Here is a 17,378-nt window from a genome sequence, read left to right on the forward strand (position 1 = left end):
AATACTTATAAGAAATCATCTCAATGCCGATGATGAAAAGTTTCGCAGTTTCTTCAGGCTAAATAAAGAGCAATTTAATTTTGTGTTGAATCTCGTTCATGCAGATTTGAAGAAACAATCCACAAATTGTGTGAAAAACCCAATTTCTCCTGAGGAAAAGTTAGCGTTGACCTTAAGGTAAGGATGTTTTCTTTGTAAAAAAATACAGATGTTTAAAAAAAAACCAACAATTTTATCAAAAATGCACGTTTAATTAACAAAAGCAATATATAAGTTTATTTCATGTTGTAATAGTCGTTTGAATAGGGTGTCATAAACGTAGTGGGCGTATGATCGTCAGGTGTACTTGTATTATGGGAAGTATTGAGGGAAAATGTTGGAGTTGGTGCCTGTGGTTGGTGGGGTTGTGTCTGTGTATGTGGAATATTTATTATTGGGGAAGATGCTTGTAAATTAGTCACTAGTGTTAGGATTTGTAACTTTGCTTGCGATATTAAATTGGGAGGTAGCTTTTTTACCATTAGAGCGATGCTTCTCATGAATAAATCCACTTCATCTTCTTCCTTTTGGTGCGTTAATTGTGATAGAACGTGAAGACGATGTTTAGACCGTTCTTCCAATTCGTGTAATAATTTCGCTTTTGCGTTGCTAGGTGTTGAACTGCTGCAAGTTGGCGTGTTTGAACGGCTTCTATCGTCCATGTTTGTTCTTTTTAGTATTTTCGGATTTGGCTGATTTAAATGTATGGAATCTGGTGATCCTACGTCGTCTTTAATTATTCTTGATTGCGATTCCGAATCAGTTTGAACATCTTCATCGCCGCTATCCTGAGTATTCTGAGATGATTCGGTGTTTTGCTGTACATTACAATTTTGAATGCGGCTACAATAATAAATAAATAAGAAAACTTAAAAAAACATAACTCAAAAGAGATAGTATACCTTCGTTCAGATTTGAGAAGTTCCAAAAATGTTAGCTGTTCGTATAAATGCCATTTTGATGGTCTTGTTGATGCTGCCGAACCAGTTCCTTGCTTTTGTTATCTTTTTTGTTTTAAGTAGTTATCGCGAATATTTTTCCATCGCAATTTACAATCCTCGGCTGGAAAAATAAAATAAGAATAGGTACATAATATAAAAACATGAAATTGTATCGTATCGTATCGAATGATGTTTTGATGTTCTTTTTTTTAGGTTTTTAGCTACAGGTGAAACATTTAAATCCCTTTCATTTGCCTTTCGTATCTCATCCAGCTACATTTCAATTGTTGTCCGAGAAACATTAGAAGTGCTATGTCTGCGTTTAGTTCCTATATTTCTACCACCACAAAATGAAATAGATATGAAGGAAAAAGCACAGGAATTTTGGAATAAGTGGAATTTTCCTAACTGCGTCGCAGGAGTTGATGGCAAACATATTCGAGTTTTTTGTCCCAGAAAAAGCGGATCGCTATTCTTCAATTACAAGGATTATTTCTCAATATTATTGCTTGCTATGGTAGATGCAAATTGCAAATTTTTATTTGTGGATGTTGGTGCCTATGGAAAAGAAGGAGATAGTACCATTTTTTCAACTTCTGAAATGGGCAAACAAGTGTACTCTGGAAAATTATTTCCAAAAGACGAAATGTTGTAGTTGGCGATGAAGCGTTTAGATTACACAGACATTTAATGAAACCATACAGCAAATTATCTGCTAAATCGGATAGGAGGAAAACTATTTACAACTATCGATTATGCAGAGCTCGACGAGTCACTGAAAACGCATTTGGTCTTTTAAGCCAAATTTTTCGCATTTACTACACACCAATAGCTATAAATCCAGAATCGTGTGATAAGTTGATCATGGTAACTTGTTGTTTGCACAATCTGTTAAGAGATGCATTTTTGGAGAAAGGCAATCGACCCTTTTACGAATATGATCCAAATGTACAGATCCCGAACAATGTGACTCCATTAGCAGGAGCAGGTGGCTTTGCAAGTGCAAATGGTTTGGAAGTAAGGGAAATGTTCACCCAGTTTTTTAATGAGGATGGGGCACTCCATTGGCAGAATGATCGTGTTTTTAGAGTGTCCAGTTAATTTCTGTATGCTATTATACAGTGAGCGCAAAACTATTGGAATAAATTCACTTAAAATTCTTTTGTTTTTGAAAACATATTCGGACCCGCTAATTTTTATTTTTAGTTGCGCATTTTCAAAACTAATTTTTATTTATACAGGGTGCCCCAGAAATATAAATAGTTTAATATAAATAATTTAATATAATGTACTTAGCTAGCACAAATATATACATGCATACTTACATTTCTTCAATAACACTACACCAATCTTATTCCACGCATTTTCCCGAATCTGGTGATCCTTAAAGTCCTTATTTGCATGGTCGTAAATGCAAGGATATTCACGTACTTGTTCAATTAATAATTCGTCATCATCATGAGAAAATTTTTGCGACATTTTTAATCTAAATACGAACTCTGCATGCAAATATAACCTCTCAAATATAAAGTCACGGTTGGCGTTCGCGTCTCGACATGTTTTTGAGCAGTCGGGACGCAGCTGTCGACGGCTGGCCGCTGAGCCGTCGGGACGCGCCGCGTCAACGAAATCAATTCCATTGTATGCATTGTATTAGTGCTTGACTGCCGGACGTCGCGGCGGGCCGCGAACGCTGGACGTCGCAACGAAATTCCACCTTTACGACTGCGTTATTTTTATATTAAGATAGTATTAATTTATTGTTATTTTTCGTAGCGGTTTCTTGTTTTTTTTTTGCTTTTGATAGTGTTAAATTAGAGTATTAAGGTAGTGATAATTTAGTGTTAAGTATTCACGATGAAGGTGTTAGGTCAACCGGAAAGTAGTTTTGCGCAAAGACTGCGAATATGTGCTCTGGCCGAGGCCGGAATACCCATTCATCAAATTTGCAACCAAGTGAATTTGTCGGTAAGATTGAATAATTTTGAATATTATGATTATATAGTAAGCTTAATTCCGATTTTATCATCTACCAATTACAATTATTTTGACAATGTAAATACACAATAGTTTAACTTTTAATAAAATAATTTTGTGCTTTTGATCTGCCCATCAATTTTGTTTTTAGAAGGCAATAAAATCTGTGTGAATTTGCAGTAAAATTTGCCCGATTTTAAATGAAACTTGGGTGTATTTTAAGGAGCTCTATAATAATCCTTTTCATTTGCCAAGAATAATGGAATACATTAATCAAAAGGGTTACTTGAATTATTTTTGAAAACATGAAATTCTTTGTGGTTCTATTTTTCGCTTTGTTGGTAGAGATGGACAGTAAACAAATGGATAAGGCGAGGCGCTTTGAATGGCGAGAGGGGTTTAAAGAGCACACGAGTAGTGCCAAGAAAAACAACTGCCGATGAAGATGAGCGAATTGTCAATTATGCTCGTATGCACCCAACTTGCCCATCAAGAGCTATCCGCCAGGAATTAATAGTCGACTGCTCCCTTCAAACCATTCGAAACCGTTTAAACGAGAATGGTATTTTAAAGTAATACATAGAAAAAAGCAGAATGACTAAACAATTTTAATAATTTTATAGGTTTGCGGGCTAGAATACCGGCAGAAAAAATTCAGCTGTCACCCCAGAATGCCCAGCACAGATTGAGATTTGGTGAAGAAAATATAAACCGGGATTGGCGAGGTGTCATATTTTCGGATGAAAAGACGTTTTTGTCATCCCAAAATTCGAAACAGCGAGTTTGGCGTCGTAGTGGGACGAAATATGACGCCGAAAATGTCGTTACGATGGCAACCTGTGGACGAGTCTCACTTGGTAAGCTCTAGAACCTTGTAACTACTCTATGATGATGATATCTGACGAATTACTACAATTACCACAATAACTGTTTATCAGGTGTATGGGGTTGGATGAGCGATGCCGGGCCTGGAGCGTTGGTTAAAGTTTCGCCCCCAACATTTACTGCTCGGCATTATGTTGGGGTTTTGGAAGAGATTTTTATTCCAAGTGTGAGGGCAGTATATCCTGAGGATGAGGTGGAGGTTCTAACATTTGTACAAGACAACAGCCCCATCCATACCGCTCGGTTAGTCGAGGAGTGGTTTCAAGACAATAATAACGTAGAACGATTAAAATGGCCTCCACGCTTGCCCGATTTAAATCCCATTGAAGAGGTGTGGGGTTATATGGTACGCGGGTGGGAATTTGACGAACGATTTCGGGACCGAGCTATTTTAGAAGAATACGTTATGCGGAAATGGGATAGTCTTCGTGGCGGGGATTTATGTCAGCGATTGGTCGGCTCAATGACATCCCGATTAGAAGAATGTCAAAATAATAACGGGTTATACACCCATTATTAAATTTTGACATAACAAATTTTATTCATTATTAAGTAGGTATAATTTTTATTATTAAAGTGTTCTTAATATTTGATGAAATCTTTTTAATTTTTTCAATGCTGACCGACAAAACCAAGTGAGAAACAACAAGCGCATACCTGGCTGTGGTCCTCAAGACGAAAAAGATAGAACTCTTCATCCCGCGGGATGATGAGTCCCTTCCAAAGCCGGTAAGTTGAGACAACCTTAATAAAATTAATATTAACCATCAATATTTTTTTTCTTGCAATTGAATCCTGGATATAACGACTTCCGCAGAAATCCGGGTGGTCCGGGAGAAGAAGGGGGGGGTTTTTAGTGGGTAGCAGGTGCTAATTAATTGTAGTCCCACACTCCCGGCCGAAATACGATTTTTCCGACCCACGAACTATAGGCGCCATCAGTAGGCCGGGGTGCGTAAGGCATTTTCCCCTCCTCTGCGCAAAAAAAAAATATATATATATATATAATAAAATGTTTTATTATTAATAAAATTTTCTTTGTAAATAAATGAATTATATACTCAAAATCAAATGGTTTTTCATTATAATATGGAATATTATCATGCTCATAAATAACAATCTATAAAATTCAGTTTACAGGTAGTTTCAACAGAAATTTTATATTACCTTATGTGAATAAGGTAATAAATTTTTTAACATTACTAAAGTGTACAAAAAATAAAAAGTTTATTGTTTACCCATTTACGATGAAGGTGAGAAATTATTGTAAAATTTTAGGACTTATTACAAAAAAAATATATCAACTCAAGAAATATAAATTCGCAAAAGCCTTATGTCAAAAATACGCAAAAAAATGTGAAGAAACGGTGCGTAAACGCATTAATGGTCGTAAATGGCTTGAAATTATTGAGACTTTCTATAATATTAAACGGTTAAAATGCCATTTTAAATGAGATTAGAAAAAAAATATTACTAATGGAAATTAAGAGACGATTTTTACATCGAATTTTAACTAAACTCTTTAACTTTACGAAGATATACAGTACAGAAACGTATTTAAAATTAAGAAACAATTTTTTTCACTTATTAAAGTTCAATTATTTTATTTTAATGAATATATTTGACTATTTTATGAATTTTTAAAATCGACTACGTCATAACATTGGTACAGTTATTTGAATTGTAAAAACGAAATTGTGTATTTTTGTTCGAATCCAAGGCACGCTCGACTTTAAGCTGGCATCGGGCGCCCGGCATTTCAGGGTTGAAGAGACGACAAGGCTAGAGCAAAGGTTCGAGAGAAAATGAGTATGCCCCTCCAGTCTTCGATTCTTCGGCCGTACTCGGCAAAGCGACCGTGCGGGGGATTTGTTTTCTGTCCCTTACGCCATGTAGTAAATAAGGTTTGGCCGATAGTACTTAGAAAATATATGCTTAGTTTAGAAGGTTATAGGAGTGAGGGGAATAGATCGATGGATAACATTTTTAATTGTATATTATGGATATATTTATTGATGATTTTGAGTGGAAAGTTGTTTTGCTGAGCAAGCTTATAAATATAGTTAAATTCGTGTATACGATCATCGTTTGACAAAGGATATTCCAACGCTCTATGAATCAAAAACCTGAAATTAACCATTTTATGTGTCATAGTGTGGGCAGAATCAAAAGGAATGGTGGCCGCGATGTTAGTAGGTTTTCTATGTATGTTATTTGTTATCTTATCGTTTTGATTTTCAATACAGAGGTCTAAAAAGTTCAGTTTCTTGTCTTTTTCTATTTCAATAGTGAACACTAGTGTTTGACCTGTTAAGGATTTTTTAATGTCAGTGTTTGACCGAGCCATATTATTTTTCTTGTAGATCCCTCTGCCTTTGCATATAATGATCAAAATATGATCAAATACATATCTGATTCATTTAAAGTTACTTACCCTACATATAAAATACAACATCCTGAAGTAATATTTTTTAAAAATTAAAAAGGAAAACAGTATTTCGCATTTAGTGTTTAACCACTTTGATTACATTAACACTGACCAACGGTCAATTACTGGCGTTTTACCTTATTTAAGTATTCTAAAAATGATTGAAGTTCGCTTTCGTTTCCTTCCCAGATGCAAAAGACATCATCGACGTAACGTATCCATTTATAAATATGCTTTCTATATGGATTAAGATCATTAATAATATACTCATTTTCCATGTGGTTGAGATATATTTCAGAAAGTATGCCCGACAATGGCATTCCCATTGGTAGACCATCAGGTATTTTAAATGATCAAATTTACAGTAATTTTGTTTTATTATGTGTTCAAGGATGATATTAAAGTGATTTAAGGTGGTTTCATTATTGAAGTGTTTGGCAAAGATTTCAAACATAATTTAAGGGTAAGGTCAATTGGAACATTAGGGTATAGGTTTGTTACGTCAAAGGAAGTTACGATTTTATTTTTTAGACTTAAGTTCTTAGTTTTACTGACAAATTTCTCGGTGTTATTTATGGAGTGTGTTGGTATGAAATGAACTATTTTAAAGATGTTTAGCATAAATTTAGCTAGTTTTTCAGTAGGTGAGCCCTTGTACGATGTAATAGGTCTGATTGGTAAATCTTTCTTGTGTAGTTTTAGCAGTGAATATAGAGGTGGAACTCTAGGGTTCATATGTATGAAGAAAGTGGTTTGGAAAATTTTTTGTTGTTGGAATTTTTTAGGAAAGGTGTGAATTCAATTAGAGTTTCTTTACATTTGTTAATTATGTCTATTTTTCGATAGAGTTATGAATTTTTTACGTATTTCGTTGGTGATTTCGACCCCTTATTCCCTGAATTTCCAGGAATCTCGCGGATATGTTATTCGGAACGTTATTTTCGATCTTTGGACTGAGTTTGGAGGTGTCACCAAATTTTTCGACAAAGTTATGAATTTTTTACGTATTTCGGGGGTGATTTCGACCCCTTATCCCCTGAATTTCCGCGAATCTCGCGGATATGATATTCAAAACGTTATTTTCGATCTTTTGACTGAGTTTGGAGGTGTCACAAAAATTATCGACAAAGTTATGAATTTTTTACGTATTTTCAGGGTGATTTCGACCTCTTATCCCCTTAATTTCGGCGAACCTCGCGTATGTTATTCGAAACGTTATTTTCGATCTTTGGACTGAGTTTGGAGGTGTCATAAAATTTTTCGACAAAATTATGGATTTTTTACGTACGTTTTTCCTGACTATAGGTTTCAATTAATTGAAAACTTATTATAGTTACTAAAGTACGTAACTATATTCAACTGGCTATTCTTTCTTAGTTTGACCTATATCCCCTCACTCAAATCTACGCGCTCTCTTGTGTGACGTCACACCGGTTTGAGACACGTGCCTATGATAATTCGCAATATTTAGAGAATATAGAGAAACAATTTAAGTGTAAAAAATTAAAAAGTTTAAACATCAAAATGTTTATTTCAACAAAATTAATGTATTATTTACCTTTTTTTGATACCTATTATACTCAGGTTTACTACTAAATTGATTCAGACCTGCATGACGTCACTCCCTTCCACAACCAACAAGTAGTGGATTAGCCGTCAATTAATTATCTTAAAAATACTGTATGCAATCAATATCACAGTATTTTTATTGCAATACGCGAGTTGCGTATGATGCGTATTGCATTGTGATATTGGTTGCATACTTGCAATGATGACGTCGGGTACGATAATTAATTAACACACCGTATACAGAGGCCGAACTCCGGCTAATAAATTGGCACTCCTATCTATCCTTGTTCAACTAATGAAAACTTCGAAAACTTTCTCTCTCACAAAGACTGAAACTGTGTAGATGGCGGTAGTGTAGTAGATCGATAAATACAAGCGGGAATTTGAATGCTCGTTTAAATCTAAATTCCATTATTTACAAATTTTAAAATGAAAACATTGATTTTTTGGACTTGTTATTAAAAAAAAACTAATAAAATATTATTAAATAAAAATGCAAACTTCAAAAGAATAAATCTATGTATATTTATAAACAAATATTTACATTTAATCGTTTTCATGCTCATGGGTTCATTTTTGTACAATGGTAACGCATTTGCTTCAAGGCTACAGGAAAACCCATGAAAAACTCTAATGTCAAATACATTTCTAAACAAATTTAGGTATACAATTTGCAATTGTAAACAACAAATTTAAGACAGCCAGAATAAAAAAATACTACGAAGCGACTAAAGTTAAAAGTATTACAGCGAAAATGAGCAGTACACAGTATTAATGATAAAATGTTGTTTTACTTATAAAATAATTATTGTTTCCAAATTAACAGTTCATATAAAACTTTAATATTTCTTTTTATTTGTTTCTGTTCGTATCAATTAGAATGCCAAAATATTTGAAACTTAATTAATGCTTTATTATTATTACTATAACTTAAAGTTAATCTTAAATTAAAATGAGCGAAAGAATAACAAACCCAGCAAAATTCATCAGAATTAAGACAAAACGAAAAAAAACAAGATTCATGTAACAGGTCTTAGTCTTAGTCATCTATCTAACTTAAATTTATAAATATACTTATTGATATTTAATGGAAATCAAAATAACTTGACCACTTGCTCTACCGAACGTCCGCAAATGTAGCAAATCCTACCAATTTCGGTCCTTACTTTATCACCAAAAACCAACTAATTCTAAGATAACAAATTATGACAATAAAACTAAGGAAAACTAAGTTGTACAAACAAATATACTACTAAACAAATCTATAATCAAACGATATAGATTTGTTTAGTAGTTTAAATAGTCAAACGATAAACACGCAAAACTGTACAATAATTAAACAAAACACAGATAAAAGATTGATGAAATTGATAAAAATTTAAATGGCTTAATAAGCAACTCACGAAAGTTCGTTAGTTCCGACAGAACCGGACGTAGCTGTGGGATTTACAGATTTACGACTTGAAATACATAGCGCCATCTATTGCTTTTTTTTAACTCTACGAGTTTGCGACTTAAAAATTTTGAAATAAATGGTGCCATCTATTGGTTCCTTTAAATACTACTATAACGCAACAATTGCGCCATCTACACAGTTTCAATCTATGTGAGAAAGTACCATACGAATTTTTCATTAGTTGAACAAGGATAGATAGGAGTGCCAATTTATTAGCCGGAGTCAGGCCTCTGTATACTCTGTGGCCGAGTAGAAAAACATTGTGTTCTACATCGTGGACAAATATACTCTGCCATTTTATACTGTGATGTGCCAAGAATATAGATCTAATTTTTATATTCAACGCTTCAATCTATAGTGATTGTGAGTACACATTACTTAAAATCTTAGTCTAATTTAATTTATGAATTTTTATAGAAAAAATCTAACCTCACTTTCAAGAACAATTATTTAAGCAGCTTTGGGAAGCTTCTAACTTTGCTGTTATATAAAGGTAAGTTTTTATTTTTTTTTATTAACCATAATTAATTAACAAACTAACTTTTATTTTGGTTTCAAAGAAACAAATTTTTAAAAAAAGATTAATGTTATTCGAGGAACGGAATAGCTTTTCGTGGCGTATAGAGATTATAAATTTAGACTTAATTTTAACATGATCTTACGCTCCTTTCATACTTATTTGGAATCCGCTTACTCAGATCTTAGAAAATGGTCTTCACCTGCAAGTTTTAAGTCAACTACCTGACTAAGGGCCGGTTCAACAATCAAGATAAACTGGGGATAAGTATTTCTCGGTATAAGGCCTTTCCTCCTTCTCTTCGTATAGCTTATTTCTGTTTCTTTTTAATTTATAATTCGCGTAAATCGTTCTTAAAAAATAGAGAGGTATCTCTCTATTTTTTTGAAAAATTGACAACGGAATTCGACAAACGCAATTATTTGACATATTTAAGTAAAAAGCGGGTTGATATCCACCCAACCGTTTTCGACTAAACCGCGATTTTCCGCGAAACTATATGGGATATCGAAAAAATAAAGTGTACTCCTAAGAACACATCACCTGTTCAAAATTGAATTTTTTTCGTCGACTAGTTTTTGAGAAAGAAATTCGTAAATTGGACAAAGTTGTCGGCACGAAAACTGCAGCGGCAAAAATTTCCAATTTATAAATATAAGGTAGAAGTGTTTACTGATTACAATAAACAGTAATTTTCCTATATATCGATCTTTAAACAGACGAAAATAGATTTTTCAAGTTATACCGAAACATACTTATCCCGAGTTTATCTTGCGATTGTTGAACCGGCCCTAAATAAAATAGAGTATATAATCCCGTATTACGTGTCGTCGCCATATTTGTCGTTGCTACAGCAGTAATTTTTCGTTTATTTTGAAATATTTAAATTTATATATACGGGTGTCTCACATAACTGGTTCGTTAGAATTTTGTTAGATTTTGTTCGATCTAAAATGCTTTCAAGATGGCCGCCACTTCCGGTCTAGTGGAAGTAGACCACACCTTCGTTGCTTTAAATGGAATGTTATAGTTTGTATTACACCTTTTAATTACATGTGAAAAAATATGTTGATTTTGATAAAAGTTATGGGTACCTAGCATTTTTCGTTTTCGAGTTATTTGAACCAGTTACGTGAGACGCCCTGTATATACAGTGTGTTTGATTTTAGCTGTCCCAGCAGATATCTTGATTATTATACAAAATAGATAGGACGACTCAGGACGATTTCAGATTTTTTCTGTGTTCTCAAACAACAGGTTTATGTTACCGTATTCGAATAGTCAGTAGCCAAATGACACAATACATATTGCAAAAAGCTAGAAGACATTTAATAAACACAATTGTAAAATTACATAAATTTGAAGTTTTGTTACATTTTTATTTTTTTTCTGTTTCTTAGTGTTTCTTCTCAATAGACAGGTATCAAAATTTGTTTTATATTTTTTTGTTTCAGAAGCAGAATTCGAGAATTCTTAGTCCTTACCTTTCCTTTTACCCATTAGATGTCGTTATTCCTTATTTCTTTAAAATTGTTTGCAAAATATTTATTAATAATCTTATTAATTTTTTTTTTGGAGGGAGGATTTTTTTTGTTAATAAGGGATTTAGTTTTCAAATAAAAGACAGATGTTTAATACCTACAGTATTTATTTTTACTTTTACTTTTGGGAGTTGCGCGATAAGATACATTTTTTTTGGAAATTCGAGTGGAGTATAAATTCGGACGGGTTTTGAAAACCCGGTCTCTTTGGTTTTCGTGACAATTCTCTCCGCCGGTGGTGAAGAAAAGCAACGACTAGTGTAAATCAGCGTAGATAGACATTTTGGAAAATTTGCTATTAAATTTTGGCGTCTTGAGGCTAATCCGAAGACATCGGAAATATCACTCCCGTTGAAAAGTCGCGGTTAAGTCTTTTCTATAACCCGACCCGGATATTTTAACCGGATTTAATATTTTTCACCATTTTCATAAATTTTTGGGCGTAGACCTCGACCAACTGAGGTCTTTCTTTTGGGGAACCTTTTTTTTTTTGTTTTTTTAATGAAATTCTTGGTTCTAAAATTTTGAGCACAATAACTTCAATACCACTGGATACCCACTCCTTACCATACCATCTTGAAGGAAGCTGCTGAACATTATCCAACTCATACCTTTTCGAAGGTGACAAAAAAAAAATTCGTTTTAAACTTTCAATTTTTTTGTTATTCTACTTGATTGTCTGTCTATTGTTTCAATTATAAAGTTTGATAATTCAATTTTTTTTTGTACATTATAATAATACTTACCTGGTATAATTTAGGATCTTTAAAAAAAAAAAAAAAAACTAGACAATCGGTGTCGCGGTTAATCAGGTGTTTCATTTAGTTTTTTTTTGTTATCCAATTAAATCTTCTTTGTTTCGTTTTTTTTTTACACTTTTTTTTCTTTAGGTTATATTAATTTTGATTTGATTTAACCTATATAATTTATTTTATTTGATTTCTTTTATTTTGCAATATATATATCATTTTGCTTACCTGCATCTATTGAGTTTCTTTATTTTCTTTCTATATCTCTGTGTTATTAAATTTTCGTTATTGTATGAACTTCTTGTTTCCAACATCACTTCACAATCAGTGCCCGTTGCGAATTAACGGATTGTGTGGCGCCTTAAATAAATCGAACCTTCCCTTCTCCAAACGAGTTTGCCGGGGAGTTCGCAACAAACTGGTTGGGTTGAATAATAACGTAAATTGTTTTGCCGGTTGTGTGTCGATCGGGTAAAAATTTTAAAAATTATCATAATTTTCATTTCGGTTCGGGTGCGTTTTGGTTTTCCCTTTTTTTTTTAAACGCGTAACAGCGTAACAGTTTTCCATGTGGTTAATAGTAACACTCGTGATTCGGAGCATAGTACAAAAAAACTTTTAAAATAATAGTTGTAGTAAATTTTATATTCAATATTGCTCTCTTTCACTTTTGCTCTCAGATGCATAAATATCGAGAAAACACGAAAATATGAAAATGGGATGAATGCGCAGTATTGCAAGATGTTAATGGTAGCGCATGAATTTCGGAGCATATTACAAACAATGTGGTATTTATATAACGAAGTTTTTTTTATAGTTTTATAATAGGTAATCAAATTGGGAACGGTCCATTTAAAATTTCAACGTAACCCTGAGTGGACAGACATTTGAGATTTCAACCTCATAACTGTAATCTATCGTAACCTTACCTTACTTTACCCATTGGCACTACAGTTCCTGTAGAAGCTCGGCCTCCCCCACCACTCCTCTCCAGCCCTCCATGTCCTCACTCCCAGCTTCCTCAGGTTAACCTTCACGTCGTCCAGTCATCGTCTGCGCGGACGTCCCTGACGTCGTTGATGATGCCATCTTTTCAAACAGTACTTCCTCTAGACATGTGCATATACTTTGTTTGGTTAATATGGAGGTCAACCAACCTTGTGTCTCCTACCATCTCCCGTAGACATGTGTCTAGTTCAGTTTATCACAGATCCCTAATCAGCTTGCCGTCCTTTTTCTCAATCATCTCTGTCCTGGTCTGAAATCCTCTCTTTTCCTTCTTTATTCTGCCACACATCTGTTTTACCTCTTTCCTTTCATCTTCTTTATTTTCTCTATCTTCCAGCGGTCCTATTCTCTCCTCTTTCTCCAAACTATTTAGCGCTATAAAACTTCCTCAGTCTTGTTTTGGGTTGGGTTAAGATTCATCGTTTCATCTTTCTTCCAGAATGTATTAAGTCTCCTAGAATTATCAAGTAATCTATTATAAACCTTTGTGCATATTGTTATATAACCTATATGCTATGCACTTAACATGTATGAGTTGAGCTGGGGAATAAATTAATAAAAACAAAAAAATTTCAATTGATATGGATGCTCCATGTCAGTCTTTGATCAAGTCTGCGTCCGATCGTATAAATTATAGATTTACTGCGGTAATATCACCATTATCACGTAATTTGTTATAACACAAAAATATAGATTAAGCTCCAACAATTTTTTTTTTAATTCGGAATTAAATAATAAAAATGCGTTGTTTAATTTGTCAAAATCTCATTTCAAACATTGACTTCTCAAATTACAAAGACGAGAAGATAAATATAGACCCAAATAGATTTGCCTAGCTATCATGTCTTTACAGTACAGTACTGTCAAACATAAACGTTAGACTCCTAGCGTTTCATATTTGTGTGGTGTGAATTTATATATTGTCGGCGTTTTGTTTTTCGCTAATTGTTGAATAACATAAATATAATTCTTACTAATTTTATTCATTCACTCTGTAATTTTTAATTTTTCTCGTATTTACAGTATGTTTCTATAACGGAATTCGAAAAGGTATATAACAACATAATGACGTCTCATGTCATTGTTAGTGCTTGCAATCAAGATAGTATGAAAAAATCGAATAAGTTATTTGCGTCTTTAAACAGAAATCAAAGCGAAAATATTGATTCGCTTAAATTGAGCATATTATCTTATATTAAAGCTGTAAATAAAAAGAATGAATCGATGCTAAGTAGCAGATCACGCCAACATAAACAAGAATCTGATATAAATAAAACTGTAAGCACAATATCGCTAGAAGATAGTGTTCATTATATTAAACGTAAACGCAAATCTTTAGTATGTCAAGAAAAAGTTGTAGATAATTTTACTGAAAATGTCGACAAACCGAGTTTAGACTTTACTGATGATTTACCGCAAAAGAAACAGCCAAGGATATCTACAGAATCTGAAAAGTATGTAGAAATAAACAATCTAATGACATCTGATGATATCAAAGCTATAGATGACCTTTTGGAGAGTTTAAAAACATATAGAAATATAGCTGAACTTGAAGATGTAGCTGATTCTGCAGAAGTGACACAGGCATCATTGTCGACTTTAATCAATTACTCAACAGAAATGATCGAAAATGTTACAAATGGGTGTATTGAACCGATCGTGATAATACCTCCACAGCAATGTAAAGCAAAACTTATAACACATCCTAATGAATATCAGAAACCAATTTCACCCGTTGTTACCGTATTAAATGAAAGTAAACAAATTATTCGAAAAGTTATAAATATACTTACAGAGCCGTTCACGATACAAATTCCACCACAATGCAACGTACGGATTACAATAAAACACAGCAAAAATTACAAAGACATTTTACCGGTTGTTAACGTATACAGCGAATCTAAGCATATAAAAGTAGTAAGCATACCTCCCTAATTAAAACCGATTTATAATGAAGACGAGGTAAAAGGTGAGTTTTTTAAATTCTTTGTGGAGTTTCCGCCGAAACTAAGATTGCGATTTTGGTGTTCAATTTTTTCTTTTACAGACCGTGTTTCAGCTAGCAATCTTCCAAATAAATCGAGTTATTTATTTTCGACCTTAGGTAAGAAATATTACTGTTATATATACAACAATTATATATATATATTAACTGTTATATCTTTTGTTATATAAACAAAATAAGAAATTATTTATGGCACAATATTTAAAAGTTATATTTCATATCTATAGCAAACATACAGAGTTGGATTTAAAAAACCGTAATAACGAAGTTTATGAAAATAAGTTATTATTTATGGTACATTAAATCTTTATTAAATTTATTTTAAAATGTATGTGTTTCTTATCAAATATAATTATAAATGTTTCTACGGCTAGGATTAAAACTCAACCAATACCAAATGTTTATAGTTGATAATAAAAAATTAGACTAACCGCAAACTAAGACATCTTAACTTTAAAAATTTTACACCGTTTATTTTAAAGGAACTAGATGTTGCTTTTCCTAAAAATGTTGCGCAATATTTTCGTTTCTTTTTTTCGTAGACCAACAATAACTTATGCAGCATTCGATAATCAAATCACGGGATTCGGAACATTTTAGAAAATTAGTTTTAGGGCCGGTTCAACAGTACACAACATTAAATAATTATTAAAATAATTAATATTAAATAAAATCAGGTTGATGAGAAAAATAAAACAAGCTTTAAATATATAAATGTATTATATTAAAGATATGTTGATGTCAAAACTTCTTTCGGGAAACGTCGGGGTTGAAATTGAGACAGACGAGTTTTGCGAGTGTGTTAAGTCGGTTGTTGATATTGTCGGTGTATTGGAAATTTTATTTTATTGGTGGTAAAATTTTGGAAAATTACACTGTTTGTGGATATAATCAATCGATTTACGGTTTTTGAAACGCCTTCGGGGAGATATAACACTGCAAATTTCGAGTTGCGAATTTTAAGGCTGTCCAAGCACTAAGGCGTAAGAAATGAGTTTTTTTTTAATTTCAACGCTTATCTATTCTGAATTAAATCATCAGAGAAAACACTGATTCATTGAAGTGAGACATAATGTGGGATTAATTCGCGAAGAATTCACCACGCTAGTCCGCAAAGGCTCTTCATCGGACATCTGTAGAATCAATCTAGAATCAACGTCATCCATGCGACATCTCGTCGTCATAAATAAGTACTGGAAATTAAGGTCGGTTACAATTATATTAATTATTTACTTCGTTCGCCTATTCAACTTACATCTTGGTTTACGCGTGGTCCCTCCAATTTGTTTGAAGAACTTGAATACGATAGATTTGGAAATTTATTTTTTTTTTGTTGTTTCTAAAAAAAACAACTTTGTTCATAAGAGAAGAGTTTATAATTATAATTTTATTTTATACTTACGCTCAAGATTGTTGTACCGGTTGTCACGTTGAAGCGGGATTTATTTTTTTTATTTCAATTTAGAGTTGTGGCGCGTATTTTTTCCAAATTTCGGTCGGTTCTGGTTTTATTTGAATTTAATTTACTTACCTGTACGCCGTCGTGTTAAAGGAATATGTTTATTATTGTTTAGCCCGCGCTAAACGATTTAAATGTACAGGGTGATTGACATAAGAACCGACACAGATCAGGGACATGTAGAGGACAATAAATTAAGAAGATTTAAAGTAACTTACCTCTATACTAAGTTGTACACCTGAGGAGTTATAGGCCTTCAAAGTTGGCTCTTAAATTTTTAAAAAGTTCAATATCTTCGTAATAAATGAAGCTAGAAAAACCAAACATGGTATACGTTATAAGTGTACCAAGGGTATTAATTGATAGCAAATTGAACTCAATTGAGGCATTTCAAAGGATTGATTAAGAGGTATGGTATCCACAGATTTTTGACAGATTTTTTTAACCTTTTGGCGAATTTAATACATTACTACTTCATTTCATGTATAATTTAATTCTGAAACTTTTCTTACTCTTATTATTTTTTAAAAAACCTTGTCATTTTCATAAAAAACTTAAATAACTAAAGACACTTATTTCGTAATGTTACTTAAAAGAAGCGAAAATTCAGTAGTCGGCTATGAAATTGTACGTCAAACTTGACAAATAGGTTATAAAGTTATTTGACGACAAGGTTTTATACCCTATTTACGAAATACGTGTCTTTAGTTATTTGAGTTTTTTATAAAAACGACATTGTTTTTTAAAAAATAATTAGAGTAAAAAAGTTTTAGAATTAAATTCCACATGAAATGAGGTAATAAT

At 32.8% G+C, this 17,378-nt stretch overlaps 2 protein-coding genes across 2 annotated transcripts; one reads left to right on the forward strand and one right to left on the reverse strand.

The window, feature by feature from the left end:
- Window positions 1-230: 230 nt before the first annotated feature.
- LOC139430988 (uncharacterized) lies at window positions 231-1,038 on the reverse strand. Its single transcript, XM_071198536.1, has 2 exons — window positions 942-1,038; window positions 231-882 (listed from the first exon to the last, which is right to left on the reverse strand). Exon 2 carries the CDS (start codon window positions 699-701, stop codon window positions 276-278), a length of 426 nt encoding a protein of 141 aa, XP_071054637.1. The 5' UTR covers window positions 702-882; window positions 942-1,038; the 3' UTR covers window positions 231-275.
- A 13,105-nt stretch (window positions 1,039-14,143) lies between these two features.
- On the forward strand, window positions 14,144-15,223 carry LOC139428862 (uncharacterized). The gene is made up of 2 exons (XM_071199075.1): window positions 14,144-15,079; window positions 15,158-15,223. Exon 1 carries the CDS (start codon window positions 14,176-14,178, stop codon window positions 15,043-15,045), a length of 870 nt encoding a protein of 289 aa, XP_071055176.1. The 5' UTR covers window positions 14,144-14,175; the 3' UTR covers window positions 15,046-15,079; window positions 15,158-15,223.
- Window positions 15,224-17,378: the final 2,155 nt, after the last annotated feature.

This window comes from Onthophagus taurus, chromosome 8 (genome assembly GCF_036711975.1).
Source record: "Onthophagus taurus isolate NC chromosome 8, IU_Otau_3.0, whole genome shotgun sequence".
Lineage (NCBI taxonomy): Eukaryota > Metazoa > Arthropoda > Insecta > Coleoptera > Scarabaeidae > Onthophagus > Onthophagus taurus.

Excerpts from the sequence above, each read along its gene's own strand:
- LOC139428862 (XM_071199075.1), top strand. The coding sequence starts at position 14,176 with ATGACGTCTCATGTCATTGTTAGTGCTTGCAATCAAGATAGTATGAAA.
- LOC139430988 (XM_071198536.1), bottom strand. The coding sequence starts at position 701 with ATGGACGATAGAAGCCGTTCAAACACGCCAACTTGCAGCAGTTCAACA.